Raw genomic sequence first — 24,762 nt, 5'->3', positions numbered from 1 at the left:
AGAAACCTGTATGCAGGTCAGGAAGCAACAGTTAGAACTGGACATGGAACAACAGACTGGTTCCAAATAGGAAAAGGAGTATATCAAGGCTGTATATTGTCACCCTGCTTATTTAACTTTTATGCAAAGTACATCATGAGAAACGCTGGGCTGGAAGAAGCACAAGCTGGAATCAAGATTGCCGGGAGAAATATCAATCACCTCAGATATGCAGATGATATCACCCTTATGGCAGAAAGTAAAGAAGAACTAAAGAGCCTCTTGATGAAAGTAAAAGAGGAGAGTGAAAAAGTTGACTTAAAGCTCAACATTCAGAAAACGAAGATCATGGCATCCGGTCCCATCACTTCATGGCAAATAGATGGGGAAACAGTGGAAACAGTGGCTGACTTTATTTTTTGGGCTCCAAAATGACTGCAGATGGTGATTGCAGCCATGAAATTAAAAGATGCTTACTCCTTGGAAGGAAAGTTATGACCAACCTAGATAGCATATTAAAAAGCAGAGACATTACTTTGCCAACAAAGGTCCGTCTAATCGAGGCTATGGTTTTTCCAGTGGTCATGTATGGATATGCGAGTTGGACTATAAAGAAAGCTGAGCGCCAAAGAATTGATGCTTTTGAACTGTGGTGTTGGAGAAGACTCTTGAGAGTGCCTTGGACTGCAAGGAAATCCAAGCAGTCCATTCTAAAGGAGATCAGTCCTGGGTGTTCATTGGAAGGACTGATGTTGAAGCTGAAACTCTAATACCTTGGCCACCTGATGCGAAGAGGTGACTCATTTGAAAAGACCCTGATGCTGGGGAAGATTGAGGGCAGGAAGAGAAGGGGACGACGGAGGATGAGATGGTTGAATGGTATCACCGACTCAATGGACATGGGTTTGAGTGGACTCTGGGAGTTGGTGATGGACAGGGAGGCCTGGCGTGCTGTGGTTCATGGGTTTGCAAAGAGTCAGACATGACTGAGCAACTGAAGTGAACTCTCCCAATTTGTCTCACCCTCCCCTTTCCCCACTATGACCACATGTCTGTTCTCTACATCTGTGTCTCTGTTCTTGCCCTGCAGATAGGTTCATCTGTACCATTTTTGTTGTTTCCACGTTATGTGTTAATATATGCTATCTGTTTTTGTTTTTTGGGGTTTTTGTCTTAATATATTTGTTTTCTGTGTCCATGAATTTGTTTCTGTTTTGTAAATAAATTTATTTGTATTATTTAGTAGATTCTACATATAAGTGATAATCATATAATATTTTTCTCTCTCTGACTTACTTAGTGTGATAATCTCTAGGTCCATTCATGTTGCTGCAAAATGGCATTCCATTGTAGGGCTTCCTGGTGGCTCAGTGGTAAAGAATCTTCCTGCCAATGTAGGAGACGTGGGTTTGATTCCTGGTCCAGGAAGATCCCCTGGAAAAGAAAATGGCAACTCACTCCAGTATTCTTGCCTGGAGAACCCCGTGGATCCTGGTATGCTGTGGTCCATGGGGTCACAGAGTCAGACTTGACTTAGTGACTGAACAAGAACAACAAAATTCCCTTGTATGTATGTACCATGCTCTCTCTATCCATTCATCAGTTGATGGGCACTTAGGTTGCTTCTGTTTCCTGGCTATTGTAAATAATGCTGCTGTGAACACTGCAGTGCATTTATCTTTTTGAATTCGAGGTTTTGTCTTTTCTGGGTATATGCCCAGGAGTGGGATTGCTGAATCAAATGGCAACTCTGTGTTTAACTTTTTAAGGAACCTCCATGCTGTTCTCCATAGTGACCGCACCAGTTTATATTCCTACCAACAATGTAGGAAGATGCTCTTTTCTCTGCACCCTCTCTAACAGTTATTCTTTGTAGACTTTTGGATGACTGGTGTAGTTGTAGTTTTGATTTGGATTTCTCTAATAATTAGAGAAAGGGGCTTCCCTGATGGCTCAGTTGGTAAAGAATCTGCCTGTAATGTAGGAGACCCGGGTTCGATCCCCGGGCTGGGGAGATCCCCTGGAGAAGGAAATGGCAATCCACTCCACTAATCTTGCCTGGGAAATCCCATGAACAGAGGAGCCTGGCGGGCTACCGTCCGTGGGTTTGCAAGAGTCGGACACAACTTAGTGACTGAACCACCAGTCTAATAATTAGAGATGTTGAACATCTTTTCATGTGCCTGTTGGTCATCTGTATGTCTTCTTTGGAGAAATGTCTGTTTAGGTCTTCTGCCCATTTTTGATTGTGTTACTGCTTTTTTTTGGATATTGAGTTGTATGAGCTAAATATTTTCTCCCAGTTTGTAGGTTGTCTTTTCATTTTGTCTGTGGTTTCCTTTGCTATGCGAAAGCTTAAGAGTTTGATTAGGTTCCATTTATTTTTACTTTTATTTCTTTGGGGAGCCCGACCTAAGAAGATATTGCTACAGTTTATGTCAGAAGGCTTTCCCTATCTTCTGGGAGTTTTATGGTGTTGTGTCTTATATTTAATTCCTTCAGCCCGTTCTGGGTTTGCTTTCATGTATGGTGTGAGGAAGTGTTCTAATTCATTTACACGTGGCTGTCCCGCTTTTGCAAGGTCACTTGCTGAGGAGCCCGCCTGCATCGTATGTTCGTGCCTTATTTGTTGAGCCTCAGTTGGCCGTAGGTGTGTGGGTTTGTCTCTGGGCTCTGCTCTGCTCCAGGGGTCCAGGCGGCTGTTTCTCTGCCAGTACCACACTGTTCTGATTACTGTAGCTTTCTAGTGCTTTCTGAAGTCTGGGAGGATTCTTCTTCCAGCTCTGTTCTTTCTTCTCAGGATTGGTTGGCAACTCTGAGTCTCTTGTGATTCCGTATAAATTTTAGGATTGTTCTAGTTCTGTGAAAAATGTCATGGGTAATTTGATAGGGACTGCATTAATCTGTATAGATTGCTTTGGGTAGTATGGCCATTTTAACAGTATTAATTCTTCTAATCCTAGAGCAGAAACCATCAATTTTAATGGTTCCACAACCTTCCCATATGTGGATGGGTCCTGTTTTCTTAGCTTTTCTCCCCTTTTGCCTTCACTCAGGTAAGCCTCGTAGCAGATACGCTGTCAACAGCGCCGGAGAGCATGCTGAAGAGCAGGATGGGGACCCCAGGTATGGGCTCTGCAGCCGCTCCGTGGGCACCGGCCCCCTGTCGACCCAGACATTTTCTCCCCTCAGGAGCCCGTTCCTCTTCTCCACTTGGTGGGTGTTTCAGGCAGACTGACACGGGATTGTGGTGCCCGTCTCTGGCTTTCTTTGTGATTTGGTTCCATGATCCTGCTTTGGGCTGTGTGGTTGGTGGGACAGGCTGGAGACTAGATGGGGCCATGTCCCTACAGGATGTTTATCTCCTGTGAGAGGAGCACGGAGGAGGGGACCCTGGTGCTGTCCTTGGACCCTCGTCCTCAGGCTCGTGTCCAGAGGTTGAATGTGGGTGCTTGGACGCAGCGCAGCATCCGGGTGGTGCGGCAGGCCGAGAGCCAGTGCTGCTGTGACCTGGGCGTAGGGCCCAAGGAAAGCAGGTCCCGTTCCTTCTGGGCGCGCTCCCCCCTTCTCTCTGGGAAGTGCTCTCAGGGTGGCAGCCTTGAGAAATGGCCACTTCTGCCTTCTCACACTCACTTTAAAGCTTGAGAAATAGTGGCACAGCCCCAGGTGAAGGAGACAAGACTGTGGCCTGCCAGTCCTGCGTGAGATGAGGTCCGTGGGAGGGCACCTGCGGGCCCAGCCCGTGCCCTGGCCGTGTGAGGCGTTCGCGCCGTCTCCCTCGGTTCTCTGACGTGGCACCTGCCTTCGCCTCGTGTGCTTTCTCTTCTTTTCTATGAGCATGTCGGGGCCTCTGGCATGACCACCGACTGGCTCTGAAGCAGGAGGGGGAGGCGGGGATGTGGGGGCTGCTGGGCATCGTGTGGGTGATTCTGCTTGACATCGAGGCCTGTGGATGTCTTGTCCTGTAAAGTGGCGCCTGGGAACACTCTTGTCTGTGAGGCGCATAGAAAGGCATATTGCAGTGCGCAGCCACTGAGTGCGTCTTGGCCCTGTCCTGTGTCACAGGTGGGCCCGAGCAGGCCTGGCCACCTGCCTGCCTTCCTCCAAGCTCTGCGAATGCGAGGCTCAGGCCACTGAAGACTCAGAAAGAGCTCTTGGAACAGTCTGGGAGAAGGGCCGGCAAGACCTATTGGCTGCAGCGACTTTCAGAGGCTTAGAGTAAAATGGCTGTGAGGATGTTTCCTGGGGAATGCATTCTGCATTTAGCATAATGAAGACAGGAGACCAGGGGACAGGAGTAAGGCACTGTGGGTCAGTCAGGGTGCCAGACAGGCTTGCTCCCTAGGGAGAGCTGGTCTCTGCAGATGCTCATTGAACGTAAGAATGCCTTTGCTGGTGATTTCAGCACATTGTTAGCAGTAGCAGCAGCAGCACCTGCTGACCGCACTCCACGCCCCCACACCATCAGCGGTGCAAGTTAATGCCCCAGGGCCCGGCTGTATTTTGTCTTACGACCCGCCAAGCTCCTGCTCTGCCCCTGGCACCCAGGGGCCCCCACCCAGCTCAGGTGTCTCCCCAGAGCAATGCAGTGATGCGCCTCACGCTCACTCCCTGTTCTCCTTGGTTGTCATTCTCAGAGGGGTCTTTTCTTCTGGAACCAGCAGCGTGTTCCTGCTTGTTGGTTTGCCAGATTGAAGCTGTGTTAACGGGCCTGACGGTCCCCTCTGAGTGTGGTGGTGGCTGGCCCCACAGGAGTGTGGGTGCAGAGCTGTGCTACCCAGGGTTGTCCTGACTGGCTAGCCATTTAAGTTGAGATGGACTAAAATCAAATAAAAGTAGAAACTGAGTTCCTCAGTTACATTGGCCACATTTCAGGTTCTCAGTGGCCACCTGTGATGACAAGTAGGGAGAGAAGAAGATGGATGTTGTCTGTTTTCTCTTAAGGCCTGAAGGTCAAGTTTATAAAAGATTCTGTCTTCCTGTTAGAGGGAGGTCAGCTGTGTAGCGGCCACAGGGTCTTAGGAATTGAGGCTGAGATACTTGGTGGCGTTGTGCGGTTCCCCTAGCCTTTCGCCTGTGGGGCCTTGTCTGAGCTCCTTGACATGTTTGGGCAGAAAGACTGAGCCCCGCGCAGACATTTAGCGCGGGCATGCGCTGCTGCGCTCTGATCGGGCCCTCGGCCTCGTTCTTGCTCCTGGGAACTCACCCTCCTTGCCCAGCCTGAGTTCACTCATGAGGATTTGAGCGTTCCTGGGAGGACTGTGTGGGAAGTCTTCCATGTCGGGAGAGTCTGTTCTTCTGATCTTTCCTGGGTGGCAGGTGGTGTAGTCCTGACCTCAGTGGTTGGTGTAAGTGGGGGTCCTTCTGCCAGACCTTAGCGCTGTGTTAATCGTGATCTTGTAGCTCTTGGTGAGTTTCAGAACCACTGTGGTCTGGATGGCCCTGGTCCCATCGCAGTGAGCGAGTCCTCCAGCCGGCGGGTGACTGGCCGCAAGGTGGCCGAGGCTTCGCCACCCTCCTCTGTCTCAGTTCCCGCTGCCTTCTCCTTGCTTATTCTGGACTCCTGGTTTCCCTTGGTGCCGGGGGCAGACTGCTGGGTGCACAGACTCACTGCCTCACGAGTGGCCAGGCTTCCTGCAGCCCCTGCCCTTTCTGCGCCTGGACTTGTCTAGTGCTCTGAACCTGAGCACCCAGACAGCGTTGGCAGAGGCTGTGCCCCTGGGAGGGTGTTCGGCAAGTAGGGTTTCTTATCTCCCCCACCTGCCCCTCCCAAGAGAGACCCTTGGTCATCACCCCTCCATCTCTCAGAGGGGTCTGTGAGGTCTGTCGCAAGGGCTGAGTGTCCCCTGTGGCACTCGGGCTTGGATGCTGCCCTGTGGCCATCACACACTAAAATGTCCCTGTGGGCTTTGTATGACACTTCTCTAAGAGGCAGGAGTGCAGGGGGCCCCTGCCCCTGACAGGGCACCCCCCGGGTTTGGAGGTACACAGTGCACCTGGGTGCCCCAAGAACGAGGAGGGCAGAGTTGGACGCCCTTCCAAGCTGTCCCGCTATCTGTTTTTGGACTGGCCGGAGAGCGCACCCTGTTCCCAGGTGTCTCAGAGTGGACGGTCTTGGTTTGACTTCCAGCTGCACTGGTTCATCTTTCTAGATGTGTTTTCTGTTTTAATCTCTAAGTTATTGCAGAAATGTTAGTTTTTATAACAATTATTTTAGTGTATTAAAATATATCATTATTTACTACGCCTCTCATCATCAAAACAAGGGAAAAGGATTTTTGTAAATTTTGGAAACATCAAACAAATATTGAGAGAATTCCCTGATGGTCCAGTGGTAAGGACTTGGTGCTTTCATCGCTGGTGCCCAGGTTCAATCCTTGGTTGGGGAATTAAGATCCTGCAGGCCGCATGTCCTGGCCTGAAAAACAAACCAAACAAATATTGACACTTTTTGTTTCAATTTGCTATTTATGAGTGTCACCGCCTGACCCCACATCTCATGACATAGCTGTCTTTGTGCATGTTACCTGGGCAGATGCTGTATAAAGCCTGCTGCTGCTGCTGCTAAGTCGCTTCAGTTGTGTCTGACCTGGTGCGACCCCATAGACGGCAGCCCACCAGGCTCCCCCGTCACTGGGATTCTCCAGGCAAGAACACTGGAGTGGGGTGCCATTTCCTTCTCCAATGCATGAAAGTGAAACGTGAAAGTGAAGTCGCTCAGTCATGTCCGAGTCTTAGGGACCCCATGGACTGCAGCCTACCAGGCTCCTCCGCCCATGGGATTTTCCAGGCAAAAGTACTGGAGTGGGGTGCCATTGCCTTCTCCTGTATAAAGCCACTCTGGTGTTTTTCTCATTATAAACCTGTAGTGTTAAGCTCTGGTGAGTGGATTTCTGTGTGGGCCATACTTGCCCACACAAGCAGAGCAGCCAGACAGCAGAGGGGTCTCCCCAAGTGCCTGCTGGGGGTTGGGGCTGGCTTTTACTTGAAGCAGCACCTGACTGCGGTTGGTCCCCTCTGCAGACCTTTGCTCTCTGGGCCCAGGTGGGGAGAATGCTTTTCAGGGGGCCTTGGGGTTTTGAGGCTTATAGATATGAGACCACCGCTGCTTGCCTCTGAGTCTCAGGGTCCGTCCCATGGCCCGGTGGACTCAGGTTCCTGGACGGGAGGCTGAGGCCAGGGCTCAGGCCTGTCTGTGGCTCTTCGTGGCAGAGCAGAGGTTTTGGAGGAGATTTTTCATATCACAGTAAAAAGTGAAGTCTCTGGGCGGTGGGTGGTGTTCTCCTATCTGTCCTCGTGGTGCCCTGAGTCACGGGGTGGCAGAGTGGCGGGGGGTTTGCTGAGATAGGGCAGGAGGCGCTGGCGCTGGGCCAGCTGCTGGGGCAGCAGTGTCAGGGAGGCTCCACCACACTGTGTCCTCTCTGGTCTCCAGGCCCCGGCACGGCTTCCCGGGCAGAGCGAGCCATCGAGAGGTTTTGAAGAAAGGCCCAGAGTCTCCTGTGTCTGGTTAACTCACCAGAGGGCCATGTTCCCGGGAACGAGGCCCCACAGTGGGAGCCGAGGCCAGGCTGCAGGCCCCGTGTTTCCAGAACGTCTCTGATGGTGTCCGTGTGGGAAGGGCCGACCGCAGCCCTGACTGCTAGAGGCACGGCAGCTCTCGCTGACAGACCCTCTGTGTCTGGTTCGTTTGGGGACCTCAGGCAACTGAGCATGGCTAGAGGGCCACCTCAGTCCTGGAGGAAGACTGGACGCCAGTGTGACCCCGCCCTGGGCCTCAGCGGTTTCCGAGGGACTCCCGTGGCTGCTGGTCCCCTTTATGCTCGTCCGGTGTTGGGCGTGCACAGGCTACTGCGGGGCCCCTTCCTGGACCCTTGAGTCCCGTGGTGTCTGGTTGCTTTGTGGCCGGGTGGAACAGCAGCGTGCACGGTGTGCGGCCCTCCCTCCTCCAGGGGCCAGGGCTCTCGGGGCAGGTGCCGCCTAGAGCGTGGCCCCTGGGAGAGTCCCGGGGTGCTGCTGCCAGCGCCGCTGCTCGGGAAGCCCGTGTCCTCAGTGGCCCCTGTGGAGCCCTCCCCGCACAGCCTGTCCTCCCACCTGGCTGCTGGAGAGGCTTTTCCCCGGTGTGGGGATAAGCACAGGACTCGCTGCCCTCTGGCTCCACGTTCGACACGGGGCGTCTGTGTCTGCAGAGTGGAGGCCCCAGGCCGGGGCTTGGGGACGAGGCTGCGCTGCACTCTCCTCCCTGTGGTGGCGCCCCCGCCCCGACGCCCCAGGCAGGAGGGAAGGGGCTGTGCTGCCGGGCCCACAGCCAGCTCACCAGCCCTTCTTCCTCTGTGGCCTCCATCTCTCTCTCCCTCCATCTTCACAGTCAGTGGATCTGCGCATTTCGTGTGTCTGAGATGTTTTCCTGAATGAAAGCTGGGGGGTGACATGTTCAGGGTGTGGGAGGCCCGGGAACTTCCCTGGGATGAGAGCGGTTCACAGGCTCTAATATGTGCATCCCCTTGGGCCTCAGTCAGCACCAAGGGGCCGGCGTCTGTGGGCTTGGGGGGCGCTCCGCACCCCTGGGCCTGTTAAGGGAGCCCCCGCCCCCAGCCTCCGAGCCTTAACAAGGTTCCTCAGGGCCTTGCCAGTGCCTGCAGCCTTCCTGAGGGCAGACGCCTCTCTCTTCCTGCCTGGGCGGGTCCAGGGTGGCAGCACATGCCCTGCGGGACCGCTCGCGCCTTCACCTTGTAGCTCTGCCCTGACCCTGGGGGTTGCTTCCGAAGCGTGGGGTGGAAGCTTCCCGGTCCCGGTCGGCGGCGCTGCCCCCACCCAGGGCAGTGGGCCTGCTGCTGTGGCTCTCAGTTAACTCTTCTCACTCCACTGTCTTTTTAAATTTTAAGGTTTTCAGATGTCATTCTGGCAACAATTTTGGCAACCAAGTCTGAAATGTGTGGCCAGAAGTTTGAACTGAAGATTGACAACGTGCGGTTTGTTGGGCACCCGACGCTGCTGCAGCACACGCTGGGCCAGGTACGGGCGCCCGGGCAGGCGCGGGCCCCTGGCTCCGTGGCCTTTGGGGCTGTGGAGGGCCGAGCCGTCAGGTGCTTGCCCACCTGCACCTCCTCGTAGGCCCTGAGTCCCTGCCCGGAGCTTTTGCTGTTTGCATCTGGAGTCTCTCTGGACCGTGGCCTTGCCCTTTGTGTACACCGTGTCTGTTTTGGGGGGATGCCAAGAGAGGGAGGTCAGCAGTGCGTCAGACCCTTGGGCTCTATATAAAGCAAGCATGTCTTCTTGCTCATTCAGTGGCGTCCTAGCCAACAGGATTATCAGTTCAGCTCTCACTGTCGTGCTGAGCCCGCTCTGTGTGTTCTCCGTGGAGACTGGATGCACTGTTAGCCAAGGGGATCTGCGCACTGGAGCTGCCAGTCAGCCCTCTGCATGGAGGCAGGAGTGACACCAGTGTCCCTGGGATTCTGAAGCGTTTTGATGTGACGCACACATGATCCAGAAATCCTGTGAGGGCCTGGGGTGGGGTCCTCAGGTGTTCTCGTCTGGAGGAGAGCTTCCGAGACAGCAGGAGCTGCCAGGGCAGGGGACACGGTGGGGACAGAGTCCCTGGGGAACCCGCCCTGCCCACACTGGCTCCACCCCACTGGTGGCCTGTGGGTGGGGTGGGGGCCTTTGGCAGCCCCTCGCCACCCTGCCCGCAGAACTGGAGGCACAGGGCTGGAGACTGGCCTGATGGGTGGCCCGGGGATCCCTTTGCCCCTGCTGGCGACGCTTGTTGGCAGCTGGTGCTTGGGCCCCGGGCAGGCTGGTGCCCCAGTGGCCCATGCCGTCTCCTCCGGGCAGCCAGCTCACTCGAGGTGACGGGACAGTCTTGTCTGTTTGGGTCACAGCAATTTTCTGCTCCTTTCTCCACCGTGACCGTCTGTCCGTGCAGTGTGCATTTGCCTGTGCAGACTCTAGGTGCCTCTCAGAGGCCTCGGGCTTGGTTCTCTGGTTCCAAGCACTCTGGAGCGTCATCCTGCCTGCGGTGGGATCGCTCCAGGTGCTTGTCCTGGCAGGTGGTGGCTCTCACGCATAGAACTGTGCCCCTTTCGCAGGTCTCCAAAACTGACCCGTCCCCGAAGAGGGAGGCTCCCACCATGATTCTTTTCAATGTGGTGTTTGCACTGAGGGTGAGTCTAAATGACTGAAGAGCAGATCAGGGAGGAGGGGGCGTTGGGGGAAGGGTGGGGGTCACAGGGGAGGGGTGGGGGGAGAAGGAGGTGCTGAGGAGGAGGGGTTGGGAGAGGGGCTCAGGGAGGGGTTGGAGGGGCAGTGACTCATTTCCGGTTACTGCGTCCTTCACTCAGCTCAGCCCACTCTGGGCACAGCACTGGCCCCTCCTGGGAGCTAGAAGAGTCTAACTTCATCCTTCCTCTCTTTTTAAAGTAAAATGTACATAAAGCATATCGTCGTAACCGTTTCACAGGACGTTTTGGTGGCTTCTGGCAACAGTGTTGTGTAACCGCTACTGCCTCCCTATTTTCATTGTCCCAGAAGGACAGCAGTTATTCCCAATGCTCTCTCCTCTCCCAGCCCTGGGAACCACCAGTCTGCTTTCTCTGTCTGTGGGTTTACCTGCTCTGTATCCTTCATGTGAAAGGGATCCTGCAGTCTGTGAACTCTGATGTCTAACTTCTGCCACTTAGTGTAATGGCTTTGACATTCATCCACTTTTTCATAATCTTTTTTTTTTAAATTAAAGTGTGGTTGATATATAACTTTCAGGTGTGCAGCAAAGTGATTGCCAATCTGTATATTTTTCAGGTTTTTTCCATTACAGATTATTATAAGATATGGAATATAGTTCCCTGTGCTCTACAGTAGGCCCTTGAGGGTTTTTTAAATAATCTTTTAATTGAATCATGCATGTTGTAATGTGTATCCCTTTCTATGGCTCAATCATATGCCACTGAATGGAGATCATACTTTATCTACTGGTGAACTTTTGGGTTGTTTCCACCATTTGGCTGTAAGAAAAATGCCGTTAAGGACATTTATGTACAAGTTTTGTGTGAACACATGTTTTCATTTCCCTTGGGCGCATACTAGAAATGGACTTGCTGGGTCCTGTGGTGACAGTGTTTAACCTTTTGAGAAGCTGCCAGACTGGCTTCCACAGCAGCTGCACCATTTTACACCCCACCAGCCATGTAGGAGAGTTCCAATTTCTCTACATTCTCAGCAACATTTGTTATGTTGGGTTGTTTTATAATTAAGCCTAATTACTTCTTAAGGCAGTTCCTAGCACTGTCTGAAGTTTTGTTTTCACTAGTTAGAGGAAATTTCTTCTTGGTCAAGCTGTCAAAGGGCTTTCCAGGTGGCTTAGTGGTAAAGAACCGCCTGCCAGTGCAAGAGATGCAGGTTCGATCCCTGGTTCAGAAAGATCCCCTAGAGGAGGAAATGGCAACCTACTCCGGTATTCTTGCCGGGAGAATCCTATAGGCAGAGGAGCCTGGTGGGCTGCGGTCCATGGGGTCACAAAGAGTTGGACACAACTGAGCACGGCATGAAGCTGTCAGAATACAAGGGATCTCAGTAAGCATGAGAAGCACTCGTGGGTAGGGACTGGCTGGTGTTGCGAAGGAACTTTGAAATCTAGGAGACGTGTGCTCAGTTAAATGTGGCACTCCTCCACCAGCGGATTTCACTGGAGAGTCCAGTCGTTCTTTCTGGTCGCACACGTGCGCTGCAGGTGGCTTTCGTACAGAAGTGTCAGAGAGAGAATGATTGTGCCTTGGTGACAAGGAGCAGGCAGTGTGCTCTGTTCCCTGCGTGGTGGCGGGAGTGATTCCAGCAGGAGTGGGCCTGCCACCTCAGCTGCCTTCTGAGTCTCACAAGGCTTTTTTGATCTCACTGAAGAGTTTAGAATCAAAATAATGCTGGAGAAAAGCTTTCTTCATTCTGAAGGGAGCAGTCTTCTCAAAACTGCCCCCTTGCTGATCAGTGGAGAGCTGCCAGTTAGACACAGTGGTCTCTGCTGGTGACTGTGGGGCTGGAGGTGCCCAGAGGGGAAGCGTTGCTTTCTGCTTCGTGCACTTGGGTGGCGTGTGTGCGTTCAGTGTCTTTTTATTGTTTATGTCATTATGTACTACAGACATCACAGAAAGAACTCAGTGCTGTTGGAAGACAGGCCGAAACCGTGACCAGTGCTGTCCACCCGTCAACTCTGATAGCCCCTGAGGGGCGGGGGTGTGAGGAGCCACCGCGGCCCCGCCCTGGATGTTGCAGGCAGGCCCTCATCTCTGGGAGCAGCGGCGTGTGATAGCCAAGTGTGTGACTCCCCTGGGCGCGGCAGTCAGGGAAAAAGGCAGATTTTAAAGTGTATGCGGATTTTTATAATAAGCAAGCTGGAGATAATCCTGCTGTCCAGTGGCCGGAGAACAATTAGACAGGGTGGTAGTTTATACACTAGCGTGTTTTGTGGCCACCGCAGGTGAGAACGGGGGTGAGGCCAGATGCTGGAGTGAGCGGGTGGGTCCCTCCCAGGTTAAAGCCGCAGGAAACGGCAGCGTAGGACTTCAGAGCACAGAGGCAGTGATGTGAGCAATGGGAGGAATTGAATGCAAGGTAAAGAGTGGACGGGTTTTATTTCCTCTTTTCTGAAGTCATATAAAAACGTCCACTCTTTTTGCTTTGAAGTTTTCAGCACGCCCTGGGCTCGAGACAGTAGACCAATGACCCTTGTGCCCCTGTCTCAGGTCCCACGGCTGCTGCCGCTGCCCCTGGCTCCTCTGCCCGACCCCGTGGCCTGGCTGAGGACGACAGGTCTCAGAGCGCCTGTCTGCTCACTCCTGCATACTTCAGGAACCGTCTCTGAGGGGGGACAGCTGTTGCACACCATGCCTGACAGAACTAGCTTATGCAGGTGGCAGCTAGTGTCTGGTTCATGGCAACGTGTCCCAGGCATCACAGCATTTTTTTCCCGTTGGCCTGTCTAAACTGGAGTGAAAACCAGAAACCAGCCCACAGAAGCGTGGGGGGTTGGGTGCCCAGGCCTCTAACGCTCCCCTCCTCTCCATCTAGCACTCTCTCCTCCTTTAGACCCATCTCTGTGCAGACAGTCCCTTTGTCTCCTGCAAACTGGACGTCTGCTCTGAGGGCCTGACTGTTTGGTGGGAGTTTCACGGGTGAGACAGTCCCACTGGCGACGCCTTGCGCGGCATGCTGCTTCACAGCGTGTCTGCAGGGACGGCATGTTTCTCAGAGCTCCAGCGGGGCCGGCGCATCCTCGGTGGTCCCCTTCTTGGTGTACCCCACATAGCCTGGGCTCTGCAGGCACCTGGGGCCGGACCAAGCCTTGCAGCCAGTGGGGACACCTAGGCACACTCGTCCATGTGGGCCTCGCCCAGGAGTGTGAGTGAGCGGCCCTGGGCACCCGATTTGCGGCACCGTCCTGTCCCAGCCAGTAGACGTGTGCTGGGGGTCAGGGAGTGACCATGTGCCCAGGTCACTCTCCTCCCTCTGCTCTGCTGGGAGGAGGATTTTTACACAGATTTTTCTAAAATCTAAGGCAGAACATTTTGATTTGAGGCACTTGTGTACACACTTAACCCAGACCCTCTGTCCCGTGACCTTCCGGGGGCCCTTGAGGGGCCCTCCTGGATGTGGGGAGGGCTGTGATCTGCAGGGGGCCCGGTGTGGGTCTAGCCCTCAGCCCCTCGCCGCACAGGCGTGCTTCCAGGGGTGAGTTCTGCTTGTGAGTGTGGACCTGCTAGGAGCTAGAGTGTCTCCAGCTCCAGGTGATGAAGGTGTTTACTTTGTCTAGGTCAAGGTTTGGCCCAGGAGCCTGGCTGTGAACCTTTGCCGAGGGCCGTGCCTGCAGATAAACAGGAGGGGAGGCCAAGCGGTGGCTCTAATCGGGGCCGCCACTCTCCCCTCCTCCCACCTCCACCCGGGATGACTCAGCCTCCCTGTCGGCTCCTGGGGTGCTGAGTCACGCGGGCGGTTATCGGCTCTGGGGGCATCTTCACAGACCTCACAGCTGCCTGCCCCACCCTTGGCCTGGGCGGGTGTGCAGGCCTGGCCTGGCTGGGGCCCCCGATAGGTGCCAGGGTTAGCAGAGGGGTGCAGAGGGGCATGCGGGGCCTGCTGGGCTGCCAGCCAGCTCTCGGGAAGAGTGCTCCCTCTGAGGACGGGGTCGCCGCTGAGTCGTGGCCCATGCTTGTGTCTCACGCTGTGTCCCCGTTGTTGCCTGTGTGCTTGTGCGACTGAGCTCTCACCAGCTGCTCCCTGGAGACCGTAGACACCACCGGGGCTCTGCTCCGTAGGCTTACTCTGAGCACTTGACCCGTGGGCTGATGGGGGAGGAAGGAGCCCTTGTTCTTCCTCAGATGGAAGCCTGTGACCTTGGGTCCCCCCGCACGTGGTGGCGGGGTCTGGGCCTTCCGTTGTGTCACTGGGCTGTTCCTAGAGGCCCGGAGTGCATTCCTGAACATCCCCCGCGTCCCTGGACGTGCTGGCCTGGGCCCCTGAGTACGGCACCCTCTCTCACTTGTTAGAAGTGCCTGCGTGCCTGTCCCTCCCCACTGGGGACCCCACAGGGCCGTCTGTGCCTCCGTGTGGGCAGCAGCTCCATGCCCACCAGGGAGCATTGCTGGGAGAGGCCCTCGAGGGGACCCGGGACGGGACACCCAGAGAGGGCTCTTTCGCGGTCTGAGCGATGCTGCGTGTCCTCCCGGGGTGCCCTGCAGGCCCACGCGGACCCGTCGGTGATCAGCTGCCTGCACACCCTCTCCCGCCGCATTGCCACCGTGCTGCAGCACGAGGAGCGCCGCTGCCAGTACCTCACGCGGGAGGCCAAGCTGATCCTGGCACTGCAGGACGAGGCGTCCGCCACGGCCGACGGTGAGCGTGCCGGCGGCTTCTCCCGGCACGGAGGCGGGTGGGCTCTGTGCTGGACTGGGCATGCCCTGGGCACGCAGCAAGACCCTCAGAGCTCCCAGCGAGACCCCAGGTCCCAAACTGATACTCTGGGAGTGGCTCCCCAGCCCAAAATGTTCCCCTCCCCCAGACCCCACATGATGGCTCTTCCTGCAGGTCAGGTACCACCCTGGTCCTGCTGGGCAGTCTCCCTGGGATGGGGGGCATGCGGAAGGGCAGCGTCAAGCTGGAAGGAGGCCTCTTCTTTGCTTTCAGCAGAAGTGAAGGGGAGCCCAATTGAGTGGTCAGCTGACCAGTTATTAAAAGTAGTATCTGCTGATAGGCCCGCTCGAGGCCTTGGTGCACTGTCAGCATTTCAGAGCTGAGAGACGCCCCCTCTGTCACAGGCCTTGCACCTCTGTCTTCTCAGGCCAGCACCTCCATAGCAGAAGAGAAACCCAGGACTACGTTTGCCAGTGACCTTGGGCTAATTTCAGCTATAAGTAAAAGTACATGTGAATGTGCCACTTGGAAAAATTGGTGTTTGATGTCTGACAGTTGTCAAAACGTGTAATACATTCATTTTCCCCAGTTATGTACTATTAATAATAACAATCCAGAAGTTTTATCTTTTAAAAACATTCTTAAGAGTTTGTGACTTTTTCACCAGAACTTTTTAAAGTTCAATGTGAGCGCATCTATTTTTTGTTAGATGTTACGTGAAGCCTGTACCTGCAGAGTCAGGTGAGGCCAGCGGTCAGGGGAAATCCCGAAGACGGTGGCGCAGACCAGCGGGCAACGTCCTGATGTTTGGTCACTTAAAGTTCTTCTTAGCCTAAACTTGCCATCTGGCCTGTGTGAGCTCTGTGCTGTGCAGGCTCTGAGTCCCCTGTGTTACAACTCTTGCAGCAAATGACGGGCCTCAGTCCCCATTCCACCATATCCTGCCCAAGTGCAAGCTGGCCAGGGACCTCAAGGACGCTTATGACAGGTAAGACGAGCGGCCTTCTGTCCAGGGCCTCCACAAGGCGGGTGCCATTTCCCTGCTCTGCCTGAGATGGGAGGGAGGGCGGGAAGGCGCCTGGCTGGGACGGCACCCCAGACTTTGCTCTGACTAGAAAATGGACCTGAAGAGAGCTGTGTGTGGGGCCTAGAACGCAGGCTGACGCTAACTGGGCACAGCACCTACCGCGTTGCAGGCCCGCCTTCTTCAGGCGAGGTCACTGTGGCCGCCGCACCCGAGAGGAGACTGAGGCTCAGGGTCTAGGGCTGGCCCTGTTCCCCCCACTAGCTCTAGTCTTGGGGGTTTGGGACACTGAGTGTGTGGGCAGCAGGCAGTGGAGACACGGTGGGAACCCCAGCTCAGCACGAGCTCTTAGTGTGGACACGCAAGGCACTCCTCTCCTTTCTAAAGTGTGTCCACGGGGCTTTGACCACTGCTCCCTGGCCCTGGGTCTGCAGGACCCCAGTCCTGGGTGAGTGCCGCTGGCTGGCAGCTTCTCCTGTTCTGCACCTGGCCAGCGGGCTCACCAGAGGCCTCTCGGGCTGAGGCGACCGGCGTGTTGCTGGACGGAGGGCGTGAGGGGCACTGCCCCCTCACCTCCCCTTGCCGCCAGCTTCCCTGCCCCACGTCCTCCCTGCCCCGGCCTCCTCCATCTGGGAGACCGTGTTCCCCGCTGGAGGTGGGCTTGACCTGACAGCTGTGGCCAGAGCCCCCTCGGAGATGGTAGTTTGTCCACATCCTTTCCTTTTTCCATGTAAGTTTTCTTTTTCCCCATGAATTCTCTCTCTCTCTTTTTTTTTTGGCTGCACAGTGGGGCTTGTGGTAGCTTAATTCCCCAACCAGGGATTGAATCCTGGCCTCCTGCAGTGGAAGCATGGAGTCCTAACCACTGGGCTGCCAGAGATTTCCCCTCTCCTTTTTTTAAATATTAATGTTTTTTCTGATTTCATCAATATGTATTTATTATAGATATAGGAAAGTATAAAGAAAGTAAAACCATCTGTAATCCCATGCCCAGTGATAATCACTGTGGTGTTTTGGTAATTGTCCTTTTGTTATTCAGCTTAAGCCTTTGAAGAGGCCCCCTGTCGGTCAGGTCTGAGAGTCAGAGCACTGGGCTTCTTTCCCCTTAGACCTCGCCAGGTCCCATCGGTGTCAGGTGGCTGCACGCTGTGTGCCCCTCGGGGGCGCGAAGCACAGGAGGGTGAGCCCGCAGCATACTGCCTGTGCGGTTGCCCTGTACCTCCATGAGCAACTTAGATATCTGCCTGTTGGTAAATAAGGACTGACTTCTCTGCTGCCCAGCTGCCTGCCGCCTCCCTGGGGCTTCATGGGCTCCGGCTTTTGCTGCTGAAGGACATCCTGCTTAGCCACACGTGTTTTTTTTGTGTGTGAGTGCCCGTGCATCCCTGAGAGAAATTCCTAAGTGGAACTGCCGGCTGAGTAGTCAGGTGTGTGTGTCATGGAGGTGCCGCCCTCTGTGGCTGCGTCTGCCCGCCTGTCAGCAGCCCCTGACCTTGCCGCAGTCTTGTGGGCTTTCGGGCTCTGCTGACCACGGTGGATGGCGTCTCAGGTCAGCCGCTGTGAGCGCAGGCGTGCACCTCCCCACCTGGGCCCACCCCTGCTCCCTCCTCTGTGAACGCTCTGCTCTGGCCCCGTGTCCTCCTGGGGGCACAGGTGCCTTTAGGTGGGAGGGAGAGCTGTCCTCAGGGATGCACAGCGTGGCTGCTGTTACCGTGTCTTTATTTCAGTGACCGCTGGGTGTCAGAGGACATCAGAACAGCGTCCCTTGAAACTGCATGCTAGATCCAGGCCACTGTGCGCTTACAGTAAAAAGCAGTCCAGAGCCAGACAGTATGTTTCTGAGCAGACAATGAGCTGTGAATTCTTAGGCTTGAGTTGTGTTGAGATGCTGACCCGTCTGCTGGAGTGGCTGAGCCCGGAGCTGGGGCAGCCCAGCGCCCTCTAGTGGCAGCAGTTCCAAGGACAGGAGTCAGCACTCAGCAAGAGCAGCTCCCGGGTCCCCCATTCAGCCCTTTGCCTCCTTCCTGAACCCAGATGACCCCCTCCTTGTCTCCAGGCCCCGCTCTTGTGCCCTGGGTCCCGCCCAGTGCTCCTCCTGTGGGAATCCCAGGCCATCCGTGCCCTCCCCTGTCCCCGCCTGCTGACAGCAGCAGCTCCGAACCAGCGGGAAGGCTGTGAGGGTCTGGCCTGACCCACCCTGCTGCTGCAGGGCGGGCTGCACCGAGGGGCAGGAAGGCAGGTGTAGGGAGCACACAGCCCTTTCTCGGTGGAGGCTCGCCGGCAGGCCCTGGGAAGGGCTTTCTCAGAGCAGAAGCAAGAGGCCTGAAGCTGAGGTCTGGTTGAGGTTCGCGGCTGGGCCGGGACCTTGCACAGGGGCGTTCTGGACTGAGTGCTTTGACTGCAGTCCCGTGTGCGGTGTGGCTTGGAGGCCCTGTGCGCTGGGACCTCTGCATCTGTGAGCTGCTGCTGCCGTGTGACTCCGTGGAGCCCACCGCTGCTTGCCCAGCACCTGTGTCTCCCCTTGTAGCTTGGTTACTTCAGCAACAGCATCCCCCGAGGTTGGGGATGTCCCCTGGCCATCTGTGTTCAGCATGTGGATCCCGTGGTGGGGCTTGAAGAAGTGTTTGCCAAGCAGTTCCTGGCCTGTGGTGGTGCTGGGGACTCTGCCTTGCTCATAGCTGCCTGTCCAGAGCAGGGCCGGGCCCACAGACTCGCCCGCGAATATCCTGGGAGTTTCAGTCCTTTCCACAAAGTGCGCCTGTGTTGGAAATTGCAGTGCTGGCTGTTAGGAGCCCACCTAGTCCTCTTGGATCATTGCAGTGTTGTGTGTTGTGTTTGGGACCAGAGGGTGCAGGGCTGGCTTCAGAGGTCTCTGGTCTGGGGCAGGGAGAAGGGTGACTGGTGTGAGCCCACAGGAGGACGTTAGGTTAGGGACTGAAATTTGGATGCTGAGATGTGAGGTGGGGGATGAGCTTGCATCCTGTGCCGTCTGGGATGTGAAAGATAAGAGCTTGTTGAAAGGCCAGTGTGATCGCCTTGGGGCTCGGGCTCTGGGGGCGCATCTATCTCATGTCGCAGGCGGGGCGGGGTCTCAGAGCTGCAGTCCAGTGTGTGGTGTGGCCTTATCTGTGTGAGGGGCCGGATAAGCCTCACACGGGCACAGTGTTTTCCTCAGTGTCCCCACCAAACCGTTAGCTGCGCTGAGGGTACAAGTGCGCGCTGCTCGGGACCCTCTTCGGGCCCAGCCTCTACTCTGCTGGCGCTCAGTCACTCAGTCCTGCCCAGCTCTTCGCGACCCCATCGATTGGGACCCCATGGTGCTGCACAGGCCTTGACGGCTTGTCTGCCTGGTACCAGATTTGGCACCTCTGCTGATCCCCGTGAGGCCCCAGGCTACACCTAGCCCTGCCCCCTCCCTGCATCCCTTTTCTTACCACTTTCTCCGGCTTGTGTTCACATAGTTTGCTTACAGTTCCGTGTGTCTTTCCTGGCACGGCTGAGTGGGAGCCCCCAAATGCAGGCTGTAGACTGTGCACCAAGAGCCTGAACCAGTGCTTGGGGCCTCCTCCTGGGCCTGTTGGCTCAGCAGCTTGCACATGGCATCGCTGGGCTCCTGGAGGAGCCCCCTTGGCTACATTTGAAAAGAGGAATCTCGGCGTTGACTATGACTCTGGCGTTCCAGCAGCTGCCTTGTGCCATGCCCTGTAGGGGAGTTCAGAGACAGGAAGACCTTGGCTCTGAGTCCGCTGCCTTTCTGAGCAGGGGTGAAGTGAGCTACATATAAGCCACAGCTTGTGGCCCCCTGCAGCTGGGGGCCTGAGACCCTCTCTCATCCCTCCAGGGGGACGGCTGGAGACAGGGAAGCCCGGGGAGAGGGCCCGGCCCTCCAGGTGCCCCGGTGGGAGCACAGGAGAGGGAGCGACGCTGGGGCCGCAGGAGTCCTGGGGGCAGCTGAGGTCACAGCTGTGCTCCGTGTGCTTCCCGTGGTTCCTGTCCCTGGGGCCCATTCCCTGCTGGAGACAGTAAGGACTGATTTTTACATTTGAAACCGCTGCCTGTGGATTCCGCACAGCTCTTTGGACAGGGCTGTGGGGAGGGACTGTAAAAACAGCCTGTGGATGCAGGGCGGGGGCGGCGGGCCGCCTCTAGCACCCAGATCCCTGAGTCTGTGCCTGAGAGCCCCGAGGCCTGAGCGCCAGCAGTGCGGGCTGGAGCGTGGCGGGAAGGGGGCCGCGCAGGGGGCACAGGCCCCACACCCTTCTCTGCGCTGGCAGTCTCTCCTTCTGTGCCTGGCACCCGGGCCAGGTCAGGGCCTCAGCTTCGTTCCTGAGAGACGGCAGCCCAGAGGGTCTCATCCTCGGGCCTCCTCCTCCCTCCAGGCGGGAAGTGCTCTCAGTGTCCCTGCCTGTTGCTGGCCGTGCGGTGAGCACCGCACCGTGTGGTTTCTGGTCAGGAAACAGCACTGACAGGAGGGCCTGCTGCTGTCCAGTGCACAGGACAGATGGCGGCTCAGAGCCGCCCGCGGGCCCAGGGCCAGGCCTGGGCTCACCCCACTGAGAAGGTGGCCTCGAGTTGGGATCTGTAGGCAGGGAGGAGCCCTGAGGGAGAGCGTGTGGCCAGGGCAAGTCCACAGGAGAGTGGCTTGGAGAGTGGCAGGTGGCCTGTCTCGCTGGACCCTCTGACGGGAGGACACAGGGTTGGCAAGAGTGGGCAGGTCCCACAGGGCTCTGGCACTTCGGGGTCTTGGCTGGGACTGTTGAGGTGGGACCCGTGGGGGTCTGCGTAGGGAGTGCGGATTGTGGAGGCCAGAGTGGGGCAGGTGTGCACTTTGTCCCTGCGCGGAGCGGGCAGGATTGACAGGCGGTCTGAGGTGGGATGGGAGACACGGAGTCAGAGTCGCTGTGTTTGGCCTGAACAGGGTCGGGGAGATGAGGGGTGCCAAAAGCCCGAGCGGGGCTGGCGTGGCTGCTGGCTGTGGAGCGCCTGCAGGGCAGCGCCATCGGCAGCAGCCTCCGGATGTCCGGGGGCCGGGCATCGCCACCCTTCCCTCCCGCTCCCCCTTCCTCTCCCGCTGCTCCCCCTTCCTCTCCCACTCATCCCTCCCTTTTGGTGATGGGCTCTGCCCTGCCTGCCGCCCATCGTGCAGAGGAAGCCCCGGGACGCCCGGGTGCATTGAGCCTCCAGGGCAGAGATCAGAGAGGCTTCCCTGATCCCTTGCTTTTGGTTGGACTGCAGATTCCAAAACTGGCCAGAAAGGCAACTTTTGTGTGTGTTCCTAATACATCATTTTCTTCTCTTAACCTACTGAGATACGGGGTAGGATGGGAAGCCTCGTCTGGGAAGCCTCCCTGCAGTGTGCTTGTGGGCCGGGGAGAGGCACCCTCAGGCGGGTGTGCAAGGTGTGGTTGAGTGTGCGAGGCTGAGGGCCCTCTGTCTGCAGCTTGTGCACGTCTGGGGTGGTGCGGCTCCACGTCAACAGCTGGCTGGAGGTGAGCTTCTGCCTGCCCCACAAGATCCACTATGCAGCCAGCAGCCTCATCCCGCCAGAGGCCATCGAGCGCAGCCTGAAGGCCATCCGGTGAGTGCCAGCCCCACGCCCGCCGGCCCTTCTCTCCTGTGTCTGCCTGAGGTGTACCAAGCACTTGGGTCCTCTTCCTGCCACAGAAACTGGCAGGTAGGGCTCTGCTCTTTGTAAACACGTTTTTGTGTCCAGTTTTGTTCAGGAGTGACCACCACCCCCAGCTGACCCCCAGAGCCTCTCGGCACTGCCTGGCTGAGCAGGGCTTTGTGCTGCAGCCCCAGCCTGGGGCCTCGGTGGGGCTGCAGGCTGTGCCTCATGGCCAGCAGGGGGCCTGGCCCTCAGAGGGCTGTGTCTTCATGGTGTTACTCCCGGGGTCTCTGCTTGAACCGGAACTTGTGGGCTCTGTCCATTTCAGACTTCCTCCTGAAAGGAGAGCGCAGAGCCCAGTCTCCTGCCTTCCCCTTCCCCACCGAGTTATCTGTCTCCTTAAATGTCTTTTGACCGGAAAAAGGGATCTGGGCACGGGACAGCAGATGTTCGATGACAGGAAGCAGAGCACCGTCTTCCGCCCTCAGCCTGGCCCCCGCGCTGTCCGTGCCTGTCCTCCTGGGCTTCCTTCCAGTGTGTGTCTGGGTGGCGCTGTTCATAGTCTGAGGTGGGGGTTTTGCTTTTCCTGTGTGTTGTATGCTGTGCTTAGTTGCTCAGTTGTGCTCTCTGCGACCCCACGGACTGCCACCCGCCAGGCTCCCCTGTCCATGGGATCCTGCAGGCAAGAATCCTGGAGTGGGTAGCCATGCCCTTCTCCAGGGGATCTTCCCAGCCCAGGGATCGAACCCAGGCCTCCCGCGTTGCAGGTGGATTCTGTACCGTCTGAGCCCCCAGGGAGGCCCTGTTTGGGCCTGTTTCCTTGGGAAGGGTTGACTCATTTGTCGGTCAGCCAATGTTTGCGGGCAGTCCCGGAGGTGGGATGGAGCCGGGTCATCAGGGCTCCCGCAGTTCTTTCTGCTGCAGCAGTGATCCTCGCAGGCTTTTAAAGGCCTCAGGGCACAACCCTGTCTTCCAGTTCCTCCCGTGGCCTCTTCTCTCCAGGTGCCCACCCTGAGAGCCCGAAACTGCTTGTCCCGCTGACCGTGTCTCTGCCCCGCAGCCCGTACCACGCCCTGCTGCTGCTCAGCGATGAGAAGTCCCTGCTGGGCGAGCTCCCGCTTGACTGCTCCCCAGCCCTGGTGCGCGTGATCAAGACCACGTCCGCCGTGAAGAACCTGCAGCAGCTGGCCCAGGATGCAGACCTGGCCTTGCTGCAGGTACCTCTGGGGGCCTGGGGAGATACCCTCAGTGGGCAGGATGGGCAGTGTGGGGTGGGGCTGGACGTGTCGTAGGAGGCACCTCAAGCTGCCTCCCTAGGGCCGTAGCCCAGCCGAGGGCCGCTGCACAGTGATGGATCTGGAGGCAGACCGGCCCGAGTTCTTCCTGAGTGTCTGTATCGTGGCGGGGCCGTTGGGCTGTGGCAGAGAGGAGTGAGGCCTTCATGGTGCTGGGTGAGCAGACTTAGCCCCTGTGGGAGCCGTGTAGAGCCGGCCACACCCCATGGCACGCCGGCCTGTGTTCTGTACGAGGTGCCATCTTCCTGCCGAGTCACATGCTTGGGGGCTGCCCTTTCTGATCAGATGGCGGCCCCTCCTCATGGCCGTAGATCTGGCGGAACAGTGGGCAGGGCTGAAGGTGAGGAAAAGCACAGGGAAAGGTTGGAGGCGGGGTCAGGGGGCCTCAGGACAGCCGGAGGGGGACCCTGGGCCCGGAGCGGGGCAGCACGCGGCCACCAGGGGGCAGCGGAGCCCAGGCCAGGGGCCTCGGCTCCTCCGGAGGCCGGGATGGGGCTCCCTCAGGGCTGCACGAGGCACCTCCAGAGGGCCCGCGGTCTTTGCTCCTCAGCATGTTCGCTGTTGTTCAGTCACTAAGTCATGACCAACTCTTTGTAACCCCGTGGATGGCAACACGCCTCTGTCCTCCACTGTCTCCTGGAGTTTGCTCAAATTCGTGGCCATCAAGTCAATGATGCCATCCAACCATCTCATCCTCTGTCGTCCCCTTCTCCTTTTGCCTTCAGTTTTTCCCAGCATCAGCGTCTTTTCCAATGAGTTGGCTCTTTGCATCAGTCCTTCCAATGAACATTCAGGGTTGGTTTCCTTTAGGATTGACTGGTTTGATCTCCTTGCTGTCCAAGGGACTCTCAAGAGTTTTCTCCAGCACCACAGTTCGAAAGCATCAGTTCTCTGGTGCTCAGCTTTTATGGCCCAATTCTCACATCTGCATATGACTGCTAGAAAAACCATAACTTTGACTATATGGACCTTTGTTGGGAAAGTGATGCCTCTGTTTTTTAATACGCTGTCTGGCTTTGTCATAGTTTTCCTTTCAAGGAACAAACGTCTTTTAATTTATGGCTGCAGTCATCGTCCAGAGTGATTTTCCAGCCTGGGAAAATAAAATCTGTACTTTTCCCACATTTTCCCCATCTGTTTGCTATGAAGTGATAGGACTGGATGCCATGATCTTACTTTTTTTAATGTTGAGTTTTAAGCCAGCTTTTTCCACTTTGCTCTTTCACCCTCATCAAGAGGCTCTTCAGTTCCCCTTGGCTTTCTGCCATTAGGGTGGTATTATCTGCATATCTCAGGTTATTGATTTTTCTCCCATAATCTTGATTCCAGCTTGTCCTTCATCCAGCCTGGCATTTCGCATGATGTACTCGAGACATAAATAAATAAGCAGGGTGACAATATACAGCCTTGACCTTCTCTTTTCCCAGTTTTGAACCAATCCCTCGTTCCATGTCTGACTCATAACTGTTGCTTCTTGACCTACAAACAGGTTTCTCAGGAGACAGATAAGGCGGTCTGGTATTCCCATCTCTTTTAAGAATTTTCCATGGAGATGGGCACGTTAGCACAGTAGGGGAGCTTGTTCACCAGGCCCTACTCTCAGGCCATTTTTCCCCCGAAGCAGCCCTTTGGGATTCTGTTGTCTAGATTCCTTCCCCCATCTTTACCCCATGGCCTTTGTCCACCCCACGTGCGAGTGTTTATTGACCTGTGCCTGGTGTCTCACGTGGGGTCCTGGACTGCCTTGCTAGCACCCAGGAGACACAAGCCTCGCAGGCGCTGGCCGTCGTGTGCGCACCGGTGTGGCGTCCTGACCGGTGCTGCGGAGAGCAGATGCCCGTGTGTGTGCGGCTCTGAGGGGCCCTCTCTGCCCCCGCGGCTGCCCGACAGGGGCCGGTGTGGACACGCCTCCCCCTGGCTGCAGTTGCCCTGCACAGAGCTCTGATGATATCGCCTCTGTC

The 24,762-nt window shown here is 56.4% G+C and overlaps 1 protein-coding gene and 1 non-coding gene across 11 annotated transcripts in view; both read left to right on the top strand.

Annotated features, from left to right (window-relative positions):
- NPRL3 (NPR3 like, GATOR1 complex subunit) overlaps positions 1–24,762 on the top strand; it is a 32,920-nt gene that overhangs the window by 2,498 nt on the left and 5,660 nt on the right. For 8 of the 10 annotated variants that reach the window (XR_011252722.1, XR_011252721.1, XR_011252719.1 and 5 more), the window contains exons 2-8: positions 3,036–3,105; positions 8,862–8,991; positions 10,068–10,142; positions 14,703–14,856; positions 15,781–15,862; positions 21,339–21,476; positions 22,567–22,723. Coding sequence is in view for 5 of the 10 variants with exons in the window: in XM_069570422.1 (XP_069426523.1) it covers positions 3,036–3,105; positions 8,862–8,991; positions 10,068–10,142; positions 14,703–14,856; positions 15,781–15,862; positions 21,339–21,476; positions 22,567–22,723 (806 nt within the window). In the remaining 5 variants the exon portion in view is untranslated. The remainder of the gene's footprint in view (positions 1–3,035; positions 3,106–8,861; positions 8,992–10,067; positions 10,143–14,702; positions 14,857–15,780; positions 15,863–21,338; positions 21,477–22,566; positions 22,724–24,762) is intronic. The other 2 variants (XM_069570425.1, XM_069570426.1) reach the window with 1 other exon arrangement.
- On the top strand, positions 6,297–6,368 carry TRNAE-UUC (transfer RNA glutamic acid (anticodon UUC)). Its single transcript has one exon. It is a non-coding gene; the product is annotated as a tRNA-Glu (tRNA).

This window comes from Ovis canadensis, chromosome 24 (assembly GCF_042477335.2).
Source record: "Ovis canadensis isolate MfBH-ARS-UI-01 breed Bighorn chromosome 24, ARS-UI_OviCan_v2, whole genome shotgun sequence".
NCBI classification, from domain to species: domain Eukaryota; kingdom Metazoa; phylum Chordata; class Mammalia; order Artiodactyla; family Bovidae; genus Ovis; species Ovis canadensis.
The sequence above is the reverse complement of the archived record's forward strand: the minus strand, read 5'-3'. Positions and strand labels throughout refer to the sequence as shown.